The sequence below is a fragment of the Zosterops lateralis genome, assembly GCF_965231275.1.
Source record: "Zosterops lateralis genome assembly, chromosome: 1".
Lineage (NCBI taxonomy): Eukaryota > Metazoa > Chordata > Aves > Passeriformes > Zosteropidae > Zosterops > Zosterops lateralis.
The window spans coordinates 251305-268429 of record NC_139762.1 but is presented as its reverse complement, the minus strand read 5'-3'; the positions used below and the strand labels follow the sequence as shown (position 1 = coordinate 268429).

General features: G+C 52.6%; 2 protein-coding genes across 4 annotated transcripts; one reads left to right on the top strand and one right to left on the bottom strand.

Moving 5' to 3' along the window:
- Window positions 1-423: 423 nt before the first annotated feature.
- LOC310920038 (ATP-binding cassette sub-family F member 2) lies at window positions 424-11648 on the bottom strand. 2 transcript variants are annotated; one of them, XM_083879724.1, is made up of 15 exons: window positions 11630-11648; window positions 11226-11393; window positions 7898-8110; window positions 6805-6987; window positions 6325-6496; window positions 6079-6174; window positions 4932-5034; window positions 4754-4849; window positions 4532-4651; window positions 3888-3977; window positions 3549-3659; window positions 3229-3291; window positions 2649-2777; window positions 1641-1844; window positions 424-1019 (listed from the first exon to the last, which is right to left on the bottom strand). In XM_083879724.1, the coding sequence occupies exons 2-15, from the start codon at window positions 11377-11379 to the stop codon at window positions 882-884; spliced, it is 1872 nt and encodes a 623-aa protein (XP_083735850.1). In that variant the 5' UTR covers window positions 11380-11393; window positions 11630-11648; the 3' UTR covers window positions 424-881. The 2 variants fall into 2 exon arrangements, with proteins under 2 accessions (XP_083735850.1, XP_083735849.1); XM_083879723.1 differs by lacking the exon at window positions 11630-11648 and having other exon boundaries at window positions 11226-11458.
- Window positions 11649-12136: 488 nt separating this feature from the next.
- Window positions 12137-17116, top strand: CHPF2 (chondroitin polymerizing factor 2; the record flags this gene model as incomplete). 2 transcript variants are annotated; one of them, XM_083875160.1, is made up of 4 exons in its annotated part: window positions 12137-12408; window positions 14168-14732; window positions 15168-15350; window positions 15639-17116. In XM_083875160.1, the coding sequence occupies 4 exons, from the start codon at window positions 12137-12139 to the stop codon at window positions 16899-16901; spliced, it is 2283 nt and encodes a 760-aa protein (XP_083731286.1). In that variant the 3' UTR covers window positions 16902-17116. The 2 variants fall into 2 exon arrangements, with proteins under 2 accessions (XP_083731286.1, XP_083731287.1); XM_083875161.1 differs by having other exon boundaries at window positions 12299-12408; window positions 14134-14732.
- Window positions 17117-17125: the final 9 nt, after the last annotated feature.

Sequence of the window (17125 nt, the reverse complement as noted above, 5' to 3'; positions counted from 1 at the left end):
CGTTATTGAGTCTCATCATTAGACAATTCAAGGTGAAGCAAAACACCACACCTGAGCCACTGTGTTGGTAAACACGTGCTGGTGTTCCACAGATCTATGTTCTGTCTCTGAAATTGATCTTTAGAACACTTTCAAGTTGTGTCTGTCACTGTCTACAGCAGAAGCATTTGTGGCTTGTTCTGTGGCTCACTGGAAATGTGGTGTCCAGTCTGGCAGAGCAGAGGTGCCCCAGGTGTGAGGACTCTGCTCGGTGCTTCCACAGCTCAGTACTCACCACCTCACATCTCTCAAGTTCTGGCCACAGCTTTGGTTGTACTGAGGAAGGGAACATTTAGTAGGAAGGGCTGATCTCACTCAAATCTCAGCAGTTGCTGACTCACCCCAGTGCACTCCAAGTACCATGGCTCACAAAACAGGACAAGATTGTTTTTCTCTCTTTATTGACTGATGGACTCTCGGGCTGTTAATTACACTGTTAAATAATAGTTAAAAACAAACCAAGGCCAGAGGAGTTTGAAGTGAAGTATCTAAACTGAAGCAGAAATTGGGAAGGAAAAGGCAGAAAAAGCTGGGCTGGGGGTCTCCACTTGTGTGTCACTGCAGCTTGGACACCCTGATGGCCACTGTTGTGACCCCAAGCCAACAGATTCCGAGGCCTGGCTCCGATGGGGCATCGTCTAAATAAGGAAACAGTTGCCCAAACGTAGCCAGATGAGGAGAGAACAGCTCTGTCCAGACATAGAGGTGCAAGGCAAGTCGAGGGGAAGCAGTATTGCAGCAATCCTAGCACACAGCCAGAGGGAGCGGCGGCTCCGCTCCTGCCGGCGGGCAGACGGGTCACCGCCAGCCCCACGGGAAACACGGGCTGGAGGCTCCTCAGCTCACACGTTGTGGGTCCGTTTGGTGAGCTGTGGGTCCTCGTCCACCAGCTTCGACTTGAGATGCTCCTTGTAGGCAAGGATGTCCCCTTGCCACTTGGTGATTGTCTGCTTCTCGCAGACCCAGATCTCCTGCGCGACCTGAGAGCAAACACCCGAGGAGGAGGAGAAGGTGGAGGGGGAGGAGGAGAGAGGTTTGCAGTACAAAATTTTGTATAATCTTACCAAAATTATAACATTAACTAAAAACTACTCTCTGAAGTCTGGTAAGAAAAGTTTGATAACTATCACATTTAGACTACCAAAGAAAAGTATCTAGAGGGAAACATCTTCCCTGGTGTTTTCCACATAATTTATACAAGACTTTTGAACTGAAAATTCTAGGCCCCTCAGTATTTCTGATTTTGTTCATGGACTAAGATGAACCAATTACTAATTCTTGCTAAATTGGTAACTGAAACAAAAGCAGTTCTTAACCTGAACTAGGTGTACCTATCACAGTGAAAAATAAAATTATACCGGAACTTGCAGCCAAAGCTATAGCTGATACATCAGAACTTGACATTTGTGGTGGTTTTTATTTAAATACCTAATGTTTTCCTGGGTTAGCTCGATAATTGTTTAACATGAACACAGCAAGGGAATCGCAATCTTATTTTCACTCACCCATCTTTTTGGGATGAGTGAGTCAGTTGAAAACACCTCGTTTTAATTACTAAAATGTTAGAAAGGTGCTCTGACAAAACTCACAACCATCCTTACCTGTTGGATGAGCCTGAAGTCATGGCTGACAAGCATCATTCCTCCTTCAAACTCATTGATGGCATCTGCCAGTGCATCTATGGTTTCAATGTCCAGGTGGTTGGTGGGCTCGTCCAGGAAGAGCATGTGAGGGTTCTGCCAGGCCAGCCAGGCAAAGCACACACGGCACTTCTGCCCATCCGAGAGGTTCCTGATGGGGCTCACCTGCCCAACACACACATGGCTTGCAGCTCTGCAGTGACCTGACAGCCTGCCACCCTGACCCAAACCACTTAGGTCTCACCTTGGGCTCCCAGCAGCTCCATGACACAAGACAAGTGCTCAGTCACCTACACTAACCTTTTCCCACCCCGGGAAGAAGGGAATTCCAGGGGCTTCTGAAGGACTGTACACAGCAAGGCCCATCTTGTGCCAAAGGTGTGTAAGAACAGTTAATTGGTCTGCCTGGGATTCACTGACACAACACTCAAACTACTGTCAACTTCTGCAGTGACAAATGGGCAAAACCAACGCAAAAATCAACAATGAACTGCAGCGATGTGGACAACTGTCACACACAGGATGTGTCATGTACAGGAGCATGTCATGCTTGGACTTAGAGCACCATTGGTGAGCCCACTCTCTTGTCTGAACCAAGTCTGAAACAGCTGAGAATCTTCTAGCACTTCTGCCTAGTATTCATCTCAGAAATAAGAGAGAACCAAAATAGTTTAAATTATAATTAAAACATGCTCAGGTCTAGTACTATACCAGAACTTGGTTTCTTTTTACCCAGAATCTGAGGGGGTCATCCCTTCCTACCCACACACTGCTGTGCTCCAAAGAAAGTTCCCATGAGCTGTGAGTTATTTTTTTTCTCCAGTTTCAAAGGCAGAGATTAAAAAAGTATTTTGATGCAGTGGTGTGCCATGCTGCATACTGTATCACACTGCGAGGTATCAGCAGAGTAACAGAAAACACAGAACCTCTACTTCCCTAATGAACAAAAAGGAAACAGCTCATACTCACCTGCTGCTTCCCTGTAAGACCATATCTGCCAATGATTTTCCTCATCTCCTCCTTCTCCTTGATCTCTGGGTAGCATTTCAGCATGTACTCCAGGGGTGAGAGGTCTAAATCCAACTGCTCTTGCAAGTGCTGACAGAGAAGAAAAGTCACCTTCAGGCTGTGCACGCCAACTACTTCATGGCCCTAAGCCCTACTCCCCTGGTACCAGGTGAGCAGCAGAACATGAGTCAGTGATCCCACCCACAGGACAGCCTCTGTGCTGAACTATTAAGTAATAATTTCCATTTCAGGAACAGGAATGCTGCTTCAGAATAGGAGGCTTGTCCACCACCAAACACAAGGCAACCAACTCTGCCATAGCAGGTGGGAGACTGAACAGGAAGAACCACAGCCAGACTCTTTGTAGGGTAAGAACACGAGCTGGAGACCATTCTGTGGAATGGTTTCTTCCCCCATCTCCAGACACAGAATGGCAGCAGTGGGAGAGGCTTTAGAAGCAGAACTAGAGGGGCAAGGTTCCTCATTCCTGACAGCTTTTTCCTAAGCATTCCCTTTCCCTGGGGGCTGCTGTAGGGAGTACCTGGTGGTATCTGCCGATCTTCACATGCGAGTGCTTGCGAATCATCCCATCTGTGGGCAGCAGCTAGAAGGGGAAGATAAAATCATTTCATCAGGAAATCTCTCCTCTTGCAGTATGCCAGAAATACAGAATCCAGCCATCTCCAGTCTGGCACGGGGGAGGCAGTCTGAACAGGTAATGTGAGAGAAAACCCCCATGTTTCAATAAGACCACAGGACTTCTAAGGCCTGGCCAGGATGTTCTGGCAAACAAGTGCACTTTATTGAAGACTATCCCAAAAGTAAAGGCCCAGAGCAGGATAGACAATGTATGGAGCAAACCTCTCCCGTGAGCAGTTTCAGCAGTGTTGACTTTCCAGCTCCATTGGGTCCAACAAGAGCTACACGAGTATCCAGGTCAATCCCAAACTCCAAGTTATTATAGATCCATGGCTGCAAACCACAAAAACCATGAAACATTACACCTTTTCAGTACCCTGCAGAACCCCCCTGCAGCACCTGTAATGCTCTGTCCCCAGCAGGCCCAGCATTAGCCCTGCCAAGGACTTTGCTCTATCAGTCATACACTGCAGCCCCCTCAGGAAGCTCAGCCAAAAGTCTCCCACTCCCAAACAAGGCAAGAAATACAAGTGATCTCTATATGCATACTCCCATACTCACCCCATCCTTGGTGTATCTGAAGCTGACATTCTGCACCATGATGACAGGAGGGGGGATTTTCCCACAGGGCGGAAAGTAGAATGATAAAGTCTGTTAACACAGAATATCCACCTGTGAGACACCCCGGAACACGGGACAGGGCAGTCATTCCTGTAAAACCATGCCTCATTACCAACATCAGCTGTAGACCAAGGCACCAGATTGTGACTTTTTATAAGCCCTTCTTGCAACTCACTCAGATTTATTCTGATGAGCTGCTTGCAAGCTCATCTGTGGGCTAATGAATCCCTGTTTCTTTCCCTTTGAAACAAATGTGGGTTTGTACTCTTTGCACAAGTAAAAGCTGCACTGAGTATCCTCTCCCATCTCCTATGAGCCCTAGGCATTCCTTTCTGATTTCCATATCTGCAAAACAGCCTTATTGATATGACAACTCCACTTCCCTCCCCTAGAAAATTCCTCCTCCTTTTCTGGTTGTTCAGCATTACTCCACGCTGAGTAAGGGATCTTTGGCATCAGGAAGGGTATCTCGTTCTTGCTACCAGCTCTGTCAGACATTCCTGCTGTCTGCTGAAGACCCTTCTACTTCTGTAGTCCGTGTTTAAAATACAGATCTCTAGATGCAATCCCATGTCTGATCCTACCTTATCATTCACGACTCTCTCTGTCAAGCCAGAAGCCATCATTTTTTGAAGGGTCTTCTCCTTGCTCTGAGCTTGCCTGGCCAGCTTCGCACTACCATGGCCAAATCGTGCAATGTAATTCTGCAAAAAAAGGGTTAGCCAAAAGCCACAGTGATAAGGTTTATGAGGGGAAGGGATGCCCACTAAAAGGGCAGGAGAGTGCTCATGCAGCTAGGCAGGTACCTTCATATGAGCGATCTGATCTTGCTCCCAGTGGAATCGCTTCATTTGATTTTCTTCTAGTTCTAAGCGAGTCTTTACATATTGATCGTAATTTCCCTGGAAAGAGAGCATGGAACATCAGCTGTGCCCAGAGAACAGCCCCTGTTTCTGCTGGTTACACGGGGTTCTGTTTACTCACTGTGTAGTACTTAAGTTTGCGGTTGTGCATGTGGATGATGTTGGTGCAGACGCCGTTCAGGAAGTCCTGGGAGTGGGATATCAGCACAAGGATCCGCTTGAACCTGGGGCACCACGTAAGTTATTAGAGACTAAAGTAGGAAAAGAAATCCTATTTGTTGGCCCTGATCGTGGCAAAGGCTTTATATGCACGCTCTGGGAAATCAGCAGTAAAGCAGCTACAATCAACTGCTGTGAGTAAATCCTGCCAACATTTTTCACTGTAGTAAAACACCCTGCACCATTACATAGCCTGCCTGTTATCACAAAAAGCCCAGAGCTAGATGTCAATGTGGCAGGTGACTTGTGTCACTGATGCAGCTGACTCCACTGACATCACATTTCTAAGAAGTTTCAACCTTTGCTGCTTACTTTCCCCTCAGTACAGACTCCCATCTGTCACACACACTGCATCTGGCTCTGCTCCAAATCCGTACAATGAGGGGTCAAAGGCTGCCCAAAAGAGGTTCAAAGTTCTTTTCTAAAGCACCTCACTTCTAAAGCAAGGATGCAAAAGGTTCAACTGACAGAGCTGATGGAGAAACTTCTGCAAAGGCAAAGCCCTTTTCACAATACACATCTTTTAATGCACATCCCATAACCTGACTGTTATTCCTAACTGTTCCTAAGCTTTTTGCCTTACACCTTTTCACATTTTACCTTTGTTATGGAAAGCAGTCACCTCACACACTAGCAAAAGATGAAACCAACACACTCAGATACTACAGCACTGTGAAAACAGAAAAATGGTGGGCAGGAAGATGAGCTGGGAGCCAGGTCTGGAAAGCTCACACTACTTTTATAGTACACAGGCTGCCAAGGCCTGCTCCTGGCTTTCAAGGAAGCACCTTTAACCTGGGAGTACAAACCAGCATTTCTCATTTCTTCAGTGACAGGGAATTGAATTGTTTACCCTTGCATCAAAGAATGTGACATAGCAGCAAGCAGAAGGTGTCACTGGTACCACAAGAACTACACAGTTACGCACCCCCGAGAACTACACAGTTACTCCTGCAGAACTTGCTTACGTGCTGACAAGATGTTCATGCTCACATGCTGACAAGCAGAAAAGCACAACCCACAGAAGCAGCAAACTCCTCCATGCTTACGTTTTCAGCTCTTCCTCCAACCAAACACAGGCATCCAGGTCAAGGTGGTTTGTGGGCTCATCGAGCAGCAGCATGAAAGGCCGAATGAAGAGTGCCCTGCAAGGACAGGGGAGATGACAGCACAGGGTAAGTGTAGGTAGCCCAAAGCCTCTCAACTCTGCTCTGAGTTCTCAGAACTGTCTGTGGCTCTGCAGTCACAAGCAGGCACACATTCTCATAGGAGGCAGCTGGCACTACTCCACTCACCTGGCAAGAGCCACCCTCATTCGCCAGCCACCACTAAAGTCCTTCAGCTTCTTCCTCTGCATGGCTGGTGTGAACCCCAAGCCATGAAGGATACGGGAGGCCCGTGCTTCTGCCTTGTCAGCATCCAGCTCCTCCAGGCGTTCGTATAACTCCAAGAGTTTCTCACATTCCGCTGAAAGAGAGCCTGGCAGTCAGCACCTTTGCCTACAAAGGGCTCTCAGCTGCACTGCTGCACAGCTAGGAAACCTCACAGTCCCTCTGCTCTACCCCTGCTTAGCCCCCTCCATATCCAAGCCTGAGACACTTCTTAAAATGCCACATGGAATAACTCCTCCAAAGAAGTGTCTCCACACCCATTAGTACAGGGCAGCTGGGCAACACAGGTACCACAACACATGAAAACTTCCCCAAGGAACCCAAATTTTCTTTGATAGGGAAGGAAATGGAGGAAATGTCCCTTGGGACGCCGAGAAGCTTTACCATCTTCATGAGCTAAACGTTCTGCTTCTCGCTCCAGCATGGCCCTCTCTGTATCCACCTCCATCACACACTGCAGAGGGGTCTTGTCACTGGGAGGCATCTCTCGGGTGAGGTGATAGATGTCAATGTGCTCTGGGATGGGCACTTCTCGCTTCCCAATAGCTGACAAAAGCATGGATTTTCCTGCGTGCAGATAATCACAATTAATTGCTGGATTAAGTGAGATACTACATTACAATGAAACGGATGAGATACACTCAGATCCCACTGATTCCTTCCTTTTCCAAGCTCAGAAAATCCTGGGGATTTTTTTCTCAAGAGGCCAGAAGAACTGGAGGCACAGCAGAGCCCCCTGCCTCACTAGGACAGGCTGCCCTCCTAGCCAAGGCTCACCACCCCAAGGACAGGACTGAGATGTGAAGAAGCTTTTTTTGGAAACCACTCCACTTCAGCCCTTGCCCAGATTTGGAAACTTTATCTCTGTTGTACTGTCTGGTGTCTCACCAGGTCTGACAGCTGGTACCAGGATCCCAGATTCTGAAAACTTCTAGCACAGAGGAAAGTAATGTGCTATTCTGTAAACAACCTGAGCTTTCTGAAATTTAAAAGAGATGGTCATTCTTACTAGCACCTCTCCCATCACACCCATATTCTGCATCTCTCAATGCAGCCTCACTTTCTCCAGGGACTGTACAGTTGTTTTCAGAGTCAGGCCAAACTAGACATTCTCTACTCCTCCATAAACGACAAGTTCTTTGACCAACACCATCAGCATTTGGTTTACTGGCTCTACTAAGCTAATCAGGCAAACAGAAATCGGGCACATTAACAGATCCCAGACATCTCACCCAACTCTCCACAGAAAGAAGATCAAAAGCACAGTCGAACGCCATTTCAGACTTCTTTCAGCAACACTAATAACTCCCCTTCCTGGGTGGAGATATGGGAGAACAGAAACTGCTGCGTCCCAGCTGTGACTGTCTAAAGCTCTCCTCCTGGTTTCCAGCACTTTCCACCTGCACCTGCCTGGCTTCTCAGCAGCAGGACACCTTTACCAAGCTCCAGGGAGGCAGGCTGCTTCCCCTCAGCTTACCAATCCCATTGAGTCCAATCAGGCCGTAGCGTCTCCCAGAGTTCAGCTCCAGTTTGGTGTCACTCAGCAGCTCCTGGCCATGAAAGGTCAGTGAGAGGTTGATAATATGCACGTCAGTGCTGTTGGGGTGGGAGGCCAGCACTCCTGTCACAGCTCGGGCAGCAGCTTTCTTTAACTCAAAGTCCTCCAGCTCCTTGGTAAGAGCATCCACCTCTATATGGAGAGAAAACCAGAAGTGTTACTGATTTACAAACAAGGGAAGACATAATCCCCTGTACCAAAAGGCCCAGGACCACAAAAACAACTCCCATTTCTATGGAAGAGTTGAGGAGACTCAGATGGGATGACACTCAGCTTTTCAGCTTAGCAGGAGGATATACATGGTCCAGACAGAATTTCCACCAGCTAAATATCTAAGTGTCATCTAAATAAAACAGGACCATCAAAACTAAGTGAGCAGCCAGAATGGTAAGCTGTTTTCTGAGTGTGATGGGACTAACCCCTCCTGCAGAATGGCCCAGACTAGGAATAGAGCGTACAAAATATTGCTTGTAAGCTTAAGAAAAGGCTTGGCCAGAAAACAAACTGACTAGAAAATAAACAAAGGGAAAGCTGAGAATAGAGAAGCAGCAGCACCATTGAAACAGTTCCTAGTAATTTTCTGAGAAGCTACAATGTCCATCTGCACATTCCCGTCCTTATTTTGTTCTACAGTACAAGTAAATCATAGCATCACAGAATCCTAGAATGGTTTGGATTACATCTTCTAGAGCATTTAATTCCAAACCTGCTGCCATGGGCAGGGACACCTTCCACTAGAGCAGGTTGCTCCAAGGCCTGTCCAACTTGGCCTTGGAGAATTCTAGGAATAGGGCAGCCACAGCTTCCCTGGGCTGCCTGTGCCAGAGCCTCACCACCATCCTTCCTGTCATGCTGACCTTCTGTCACAGGCCAACTCCACTCCTCAGTGAGAGATGCTGCCCTTTGAAGTAGCCAATAGCACCAGGGATCTTGGCAGGCAGACCTGATTTTAGATTATGCCAGTGTGGAATGGCACCCTGGTTGTCAGCATCCAGCACTTCTGGAAAAATCACTCACTCAGCAAAATCACTGTTAACACCATGGCAAATGTGCCTTAACTGAGGAGCAAAAAACGTCACTGGCACTGATGCAGGACCCCTTTGGGCAATGCCATGGAGCAGTGACAACAGAGAATGAAGCAGGTGAGCAAACATGAGGAAGGGAGTGTTACTCCAATGCACAAATAGCTCAGTAAGAAATACGCCGGTATCGACCCACATAGAATCACACGATCTCCTGAGTCGGAAGGGACCCACAAGGATCATTGAGTCCAAGTGTCGGCCCTGCACTGGCACCCCAACCATCCCACCCTGTGCCCGAGAGCGCCCAAAGACTCCTGAGCTTTGGCAGGGTCGGGGCCGTGCCTGTTCCCTCAGGAGCTCCTTCAGTGCCCACCCACCCTCTGGGGGAAGCAAAGCCTTTTCCCGAGACCCAGCCTGACCCTGCCCTGGCACTGCACGGACATCCCAACCATCCCAACAAGTGCCCTAGGGCGCTGTCCAAGACTCCTGAGCTGTGTCCAAGGCTCCTGAGCTGTGTCCAAGGCTCCTGAGCTCTGGCAGGGCCGTGCCCGTTCCCTCAGGATCCCACTCGGTGCCCGCCCACCCCCTGGAGGAAGAAGAGCTTTTTCCCGAGACCCAGCCTGACCCTGCCCTGGCACTACATGGACACCCCACCCATCCCACCCTGTGCCCGACTGCACTGTCCAAAGACTCCTGAGCTCTGGCAGCGGCAGGGCCGTGCCCGTTCCCTGAGGAGCTCCTTTGGTGCCCACCCACCCGCTGGGGGAAAGCAGAGCCTTTTCTTGAGACCCAGCCTGACCCTGCACGGACACCCCAGCCATCCCACCCTGTGCCCGAAGGGGCTGCCCAAGGCTCCTGAGCTCTGTCCAAGGCTCCCGAGCTCTGGCAGGGCCGTGCCTGTTCCCTCAGGATCCCGCTCTGTGCCCGCCGCCCCCTGAGGGAAGCAGAGCCCTTTTCCCCAGACCCACCCGGACCCCGGCCCGGCCGCCGCCGCTCCGCCCACCGCCGCGGGCTGCACCAATAGGGAGGCGGTATGCAAATGAAACCCCTGGCGGAGGGCGGCGATTGGGCGGCTCGGGCCGGGCTGCCCCCGCGCGCGCCGCCGGCGGCTCAGAGCGCACCGGGCCCTGCCCGGACCCTGCCCGGACCCCCGCCCGCAGAACCGCGCGGGACACCCACCGCCGGGGACCCATCACCGGGACATACCGCCCACCGCCGGGCACACAGCACCGGGCACCCACCGCGGGCACCTGTCACCGAGAGCGGCCCCGCTGGGCACACACCGCCCACCGCCGGGCACATACCCCTGGGCACCCACCGCCCGGCACCCACCGCAGAGCTCCCATCACGGAGAGCGGCCCCGCCGGGCACCTATCCCCGGGCACACACCGCCGGGACACACATCCATGGGCACACCACCGCCGGGCACACACACACCCCCGGGCACACACCGCCAGGCACACACCCCCGGGCACACACCGCGGCCCTGCCGCCCTCCGGGGCTCCCAGTGACACACCGAGTGACTCCTGGCACAGCCCACCGCGACCTGAGCCCGGGAGAACCTTCCAGGTGAGCTAAAGGAAGGCCCAAAAATAAACTCTCCCTCTGTAAGCGTTACCTGCCCTGTTTCCTTTAACACCAGCAGCTCGCTGTGGCAAAGCCTCTCTGTTTAACAGGCATAAAATCTGCTCTAGAGGATAGGTTATTAGTTTCTGCAGACCAGGTACGTCTCAGAGAAACAGGTGAGCAAAGAGTCAGAGCAAATAGCGGTAAGAGGAGAATTAATTAAGTGGTTTCTGCAGCAGGAAACAAAACTCCAAACTAAACCAAAACACAAAAACCCCCAAACAGGTCCGGGCATCAAGTAGCAGAAGACAAAGAAAGTGTCTCTCTGGGAGCACCATCACCCCCTCCATCTGCAGACTATCGTGCCTCAAGCGAGGGCCACGGGCATCCCTTGTACACAGGGCCCATGCGGAGCCCCCCGGGCGTCCTGCGGCCTCAGGGCAGAGCGGTGCCGGGGGCAGAACGGCGCCGGGGGCAGAGCGGTGCCGGGGGCAGCTCCTGCAGCCGCCCGAGTCCGCACAACCCGCGCCCGAGGTGTTTCATCAGATCAATGTCGCGGTTCGCCCGCCCGGGACATAGCCGGGCACACACGGTCCAGCCGGCCCGGCCCCCTGCCCTGGGACACGCGGGGCAGACAGAGCACCGGCCCCTCTCTCACCTGGCAGCACCGTCCCGTTGGCCTCCGGGGGCCGCACTTCCTGCGGCTCCGTCCCGGCATCCCCGTTCTCGTCCGGGACCCGCCGCGGCCGCTGCCGGGCCTTCGCCGCCTCCTTCTTCTTGGCCGCCTTCTTCTTGGCCAGGTCGGAGGGCATGGCGCGGGTGGGAGCTACGCCAGAGGGGGCGACAGGCGCCGTTAGGCCGCGCCGATCCGATCCGGCCCGGCTCGGGTCGCCCCGCCTCCGTTCCCCGCCCCGGCGGCGCCGTGGGCCGGCCGCCTCGGCCCGGAGCACACGGTGCCGCCGGCTCCCGTTGAGGGCTCCCTCCCTCCCGCCCGCCCACCCCGGCCCTGCCCCGGCCCGGCCCCGCCGCTCCCCGCCCGGGGCTCCCCGGGCCCGCCCGCACCGGCCGCTCGCGCTTTCCTTCTGTCGCAACAGCCCCGCCGCGACCGCGTGCGCGCGCCCCGCCCCCTCGCCGCGCCGGCCAATGGCAGCGCGGAGCGTCACCGGCGCCGGGCGGAGCGCCCCCTGGGGAGCGCAGTCCGCCAGGCGGCCGCGCCTCCCGGCATGCCCCGCGCGCCGGCCCGGCCCCGCCCCCACAGATACCATAGAGGCGCCGGCGGCGCGGGCCAGAGCGGCCCCCTGGGTACCATCGATAGCGGGGCGGAAGCGGAAGCGCGCGGGGCGATGTGGCAGGTGAGGTGGCAGCGGCGGCGGAGCGCGGCGCGGCTGGAGCTGCCGTCACTTCTCGCGCCCCCGTCCCGCATCTCCGGCCCGCCCTCTGTCGTGTCACCGCTCTGTGGGTAATAGACTCCCTGCGCCGCCGTCCCGCGGGGCTGCTGCCGCCCGGGCGCCCCGCGCCCGCCATGTCCTGCAGCCGCCCCGTGGGTTGGGCCTGGCCGTAGCCGCCGCGATGCGCTTGGGCGCGGTGCTCGGCGCGCTGCGGCCCGCGCTGCCTCTCCTGCTCGGACTGTCCCTGGGCTGCAGCCTCAGCCTCCTGCGCGCCTCCTGGAGCCACGGCGCGGCTGAGGAGCGCTGCCTGGCGCCGGGCCCGCCCGCGCTGCCCGCCCGGGGGGCTCCGCCTGAGGCGGCGGAGGGGAGGCCGGGCCCGGGCCACGAGGACTTCAGGCCCCGGATTGTGCCGTATTACAGAGACCCCAACAAGCCTTACAAAAAAGTGCTCAGGTAAGTTATGGTTTGTCTGTTTCCTTCAAACAAAATATTCTCGTGGGGAGTTCTAAATCTTGGTGTGAGCGAACAGGTTCAAGGTGATATTTGCTGTTTAAAATAACTCGTGTAGTAAGACCGTGGTGCACCAAGGTAATGGCCAAGATTGTTACCTTCAGGGGTGCAAGAGGCGCGTTCAAGAAATTAACCTGAGGGGAAAAAAGGCAGCAAAATTGCCTAAGAAGAATTAGAATATTGTCAGTACAGGGAGGGTGATTCTGCCCCGCTCAGGTGAGACCTCACCTGCAGTGCTGTATCCAGCCCTGGGGACCCAACTCAAAAAGAACATCAGCTCATTGGAGTGAATCCAGAGGAAGCCACCAAGACTATTAGAAGGGTGGAGGAAAGGCTGAGAAAATTTCAATTGTTCAGTCTGGAGAGAAGAAGCTTCACAGTCATCTCGCTGCAACCTTACAGTACCAGAAAGGGAGCAGCCAAAAAAGATGGAGAGAGACTGTTTAACAAGGACATAGAGGGACGGGACAAGGGGGAATGACTTCAAATTGAAGGGGAGTAGGTTTAGATTAGATATTAGGAAGAAAGTCTTTCCTGTGAGGATGGCAAAGCACTGGCACAGGTTACCCAGAGAAGTTGTAGCTGCCCCATCCCTGGAAGTGTCCAGGGTTGGGCTGGACAAGGCTTGGAGCAACCTGGTCTGGTAGAAAATGTCTCTACCTGTGGCAGGATGTTGGAACTAAATGGTGTTAACAGTCTCCAAACCATTCTGGGATTCTCTGGTTGTTTTGTTACTCACATTTAATAGACCGTGCCAAATTATTCTTCTAAACTTGTTTTAACCGGTCTGCTTGTTAGGAAAATTTTGCTCAATTAATTGTGGTGTCTGTGTTAAGGAGACTTTCCTGCCTGACCATGTGGGAGCCACTCTGGGCATCAGTGACACTGCCCTAGGCTGTCCCTGCTGGGCCCGAGGCTCCTTTGCAGCTCCAGCTCTGGTGACCCAGCAGGTGCCCTGCTCAGCTCCTTCCACACTCCACACTCATGCTGCCAGACAAGTTTCCTTGGCCCCAGGTTTCCTGCAGCAGAGTCCCTTTGGTTTTTCTGTGTTTTTCATTTGTGGTGCAGCAACATCATAACAGTTCAGGGTGGTGCCTCTGCAGAGGGACCCTGAACAAAGGGACCTCTGGACTTTTGTACCCTCACAGTCTCGGTGTAGTCTTTTTATATGTTTCTTTATGTGCCTCTTGGTGCAGTGGTGGTTTTTGGTCTGGAGTCTTCTCATTGTTCATTGGGTCCTGCAGGGCTTTATGCCGTTTATGAGGCCAAAAACCACCACCCATTGCTGGCTCATGGCCTGGGGCTTCAGGGATCTCCCAGTGCCCTGTGTGCAGCTGGTGTGCCTCAGCCACCAGCACTGGAGACTCCTCAACAATCCTTCCTGTGTTTTTGTTGAGCATACCTGCTAAGCTGCACTGTGTGCTAAGCTCCAAAAATAGCTCTGTGGTATTTTAATTTTAGTTGCACCGGCACAGTTTTCTATCTGAGATAGATGTGAGACTGTAGCTGCCTTGATGGAAACAAGTGTTTTTACAAAATGGGATTTTCATTAGTGAATTTTCTCTTAAAGCTCTATGACTAGGCTTGACTTTTTTGCCCTGGGTAGATTCCAGCTGTTAAAGACTTATCCCAAGTTACCATAATTCTTTGATTTTTTTTCTCCTCCAGCTGTTTGTCATGTAGGTATGTACTTCCTTTACAGAACTCGCTACATCCAGACAGAACTGGGATTCCATGAGAGGCTGTTTGTGGCCGTGCTGACCTCCAAGGCCACCCTGAACACGCTGGCAGTGGCAGTGAACAAGACAGTGGCCCACCACTTCCCACGCCTGCTGTACTTCACGGGGCTGCGCAGCGCCAAGGTGCCCCATGGCATGGTGCTGGTGGCCCACGGCGATGAGAGGCCCATTTGGCTCATGTATGAGACCATGAACTATATCCATCAGCATTTCGGTTCTGACTATGACTGGTTCTACATCATGCAGGATGACACCTATGCCCAGGCCGAGCAGGTCAAGGCTCTGGTGACACACCTGAGCATTAACCAAGACGTGTACCTGGGGCGAGCGGAGGAGTTCATCGGGGGAGACGAGCAAGCCCGTTACTGTCACGGGGGCTTTGGCTACCTGCTGTCCCGTAGCCTCTTGCTTAAGCTCCACCCACACCTGGACAGCTGCCGCAATGAGATCCTCAGTGTGCGCCCAGACGAGTGGCTGGGTCGTTGCATCATTGATTTCCTTGGCATCAGTTGTGTTTCCCAGCTCCAGGTACTACCTCCCTGCTCAGGTTTTGTGTTAGCTGAGCCTGACAAAGCCCAGAATCCTGCTCTTTCTCTACTGCATAGCCAAGTGGCTTTTTTTGTGAGCTGCTGCTGTGAGTTGCAGAGGAAGGAAGGGCTCTGTGCTGTAGCAGCATTTGGGGGGTGAGAATCACATCTGGGATGTTGAGGGAGAGAGTCCACACGGGATTTAATTTTCAGCCTTAGTAGCTGATTAACAGGTTTTTGAAGGCAGGATAAAGGGATGTTTGTACTGAGAAGCAAGTGGGAATGCAGTGCAGGGTGGGAGGGACAACTTACCCCATTTATTTTCTGGGTACTGCAGTCAGTATGGAAAGAGGGGCAGATGTGTGTCTGGAGTGAGGAAAAGCTGCTCTGTGAACTCAAGGTCCATGCCAGTCTTACTGGGTTTTGTCTGCTTCAGGGCCAGCATTATCACACTTATGAACTGGCCAAGAATACCGAACCAGAGAAGGAGGAAGAAGAGGAGTTCCAAGCAGCTCTTGCAGTGCACCCTGTTTCTGACATGACCCTGATGTACCGACTGCACAAACAGTTCAGCAGGATCCAGCTGGACAGAGTCTATCAGGAGATCCAGGACCTTCAGGTATGTGGTGAGGGATACCTGCAAAAACTCCTTGACCAAACGGAGTCACACTTCCTTCAGCACGCTGGAGGAAGGAAGATCTTTGCTTTTGTTTGTGAGCAGCTGTCAGTCAGACACAGGCTATAGGCCTTGTCTGAGAAACAGCACTTCTGATACCACGTTACCCAAAACTCCAGGTGTGACACTACCCGTGTACAGGTGTAGGTAGTGAGGTGGGCCTGGAGAGGAGCTGGCCTAGACCTCTTTGAGAACATAGTGGCAATCAGCTTGTTCTCTCTCTTTGCACAGATGCAGATCAGGAACCTGACAGCCCTGACCCCTGCAGGTGAGGCGGGTGTGACCTGGCCTGTGGGCATCAATGCCCCATTCCTTCCAAAGTCCCGTTTTGAGGTAATCAGCTGGGACTACTTCACGGAACAGCACCTCTTCTCCTGTCCTGACGGCTCCCCAAAGTGTGAGCTCTCCGGAGCCAGCAAGGCAGACGTCAGTGAAATCATTGAGTCAGCTGTGGAGCAGCTGAACCGTCTGTACCAGCCCCTGCTCCGCTTCAGCAAGCGGCAGCTGCTCAACGGCTACCGGCGCTTCGACCCCACGCGGGGCATGGAATACACCCTGGACCTGCTCCTGGAGGCTGCCACCCAGAAGGGGCACAGCCGTGTTCTGGCCAAACGAGTGAGCTTGGTACGACCCTTAAGTAAGGTGGAAATTATTCCCATGCCATATGTGACAGAAGCCACAAGGGTGCAGCTGGTGCTTCCCTTGACAGTGCAGGACCTGGATTTTGTAGCAAACTTCCTGGATATGTTTGCTATGAACACACTGGACACGCATGATAATGCCTTGCTGACTTTGCTTTTTATCTACCATCCCTACGATGCCCAGAGGGTTGGTCAGGTGGATGTTTTTGCTGGAGTCAAAGCCATGGTAGGAGAGTTAGAGAAACGCTATGCAGAAGTTAAAATCCCGTGGATTAGTGTTAAAACAGAGGTGCCATCGCAGGTGAAGCTCATGGATATAGTCTCAAAGAAGCACCCTGTGGACACACTGTTTTTCTTGGCCAGCGTCTGGACAGAAATCAACATGGAGTTCCTGAACCGCTGCCGCATGAACACCATCAGCAACTGGCAGGTCTTTTTTCCTGTGCATTTCCAGGAGTTCAACCCCGCGCTGGTGTACCGTGGTGAGCAGACAGCGTCCTCCAACACTGACTTCCTGAGAGATGGGCATTTTGACAGACACTCCTTTGCTGAGGCCTGCTTTTATAATTCTGACTATATGACAGCCCGTACCAAGCTTGCAGCCGATATCCTGGACCGAGATGAGGTGCTGGAGAGCATGGAGGTGTTTGATGTCTTCCTCCACTATTCTGGCCTGCACCTCTTCAGGGCTGTGGAGCCGGGGTTGGTGCAGAAATACACACTGAGAAGCTGCAATCCCCGGCTCAGTGAGGAGCTGTACCACCGCTGTGTGCTCAGTAACTTGGAAGGACTTGCATCCCGCTCACATTTAGCCATGGCCCTCTTTGAGCAGGAACAGGCCAACAGCACTTGAGAGATGAGAAACATCAAGAGCTTCTCAGCACCTTAACACTTGGCACTTTCCATCCCCTTCCCAGCCTTGCCATGAGTGAAGGGTATGTGAGGTCAAGGGAGGAGGAAGACTTTCCCAGACCCACCCTGAAGCACATGGGCTATGGAATGAGGCTGTTTCAGTAGAAGGGGTTTGGTTTGTTTTGGGTTTTTTTTTAAATAAATTTAATTTTCTTTCCAGGCAGA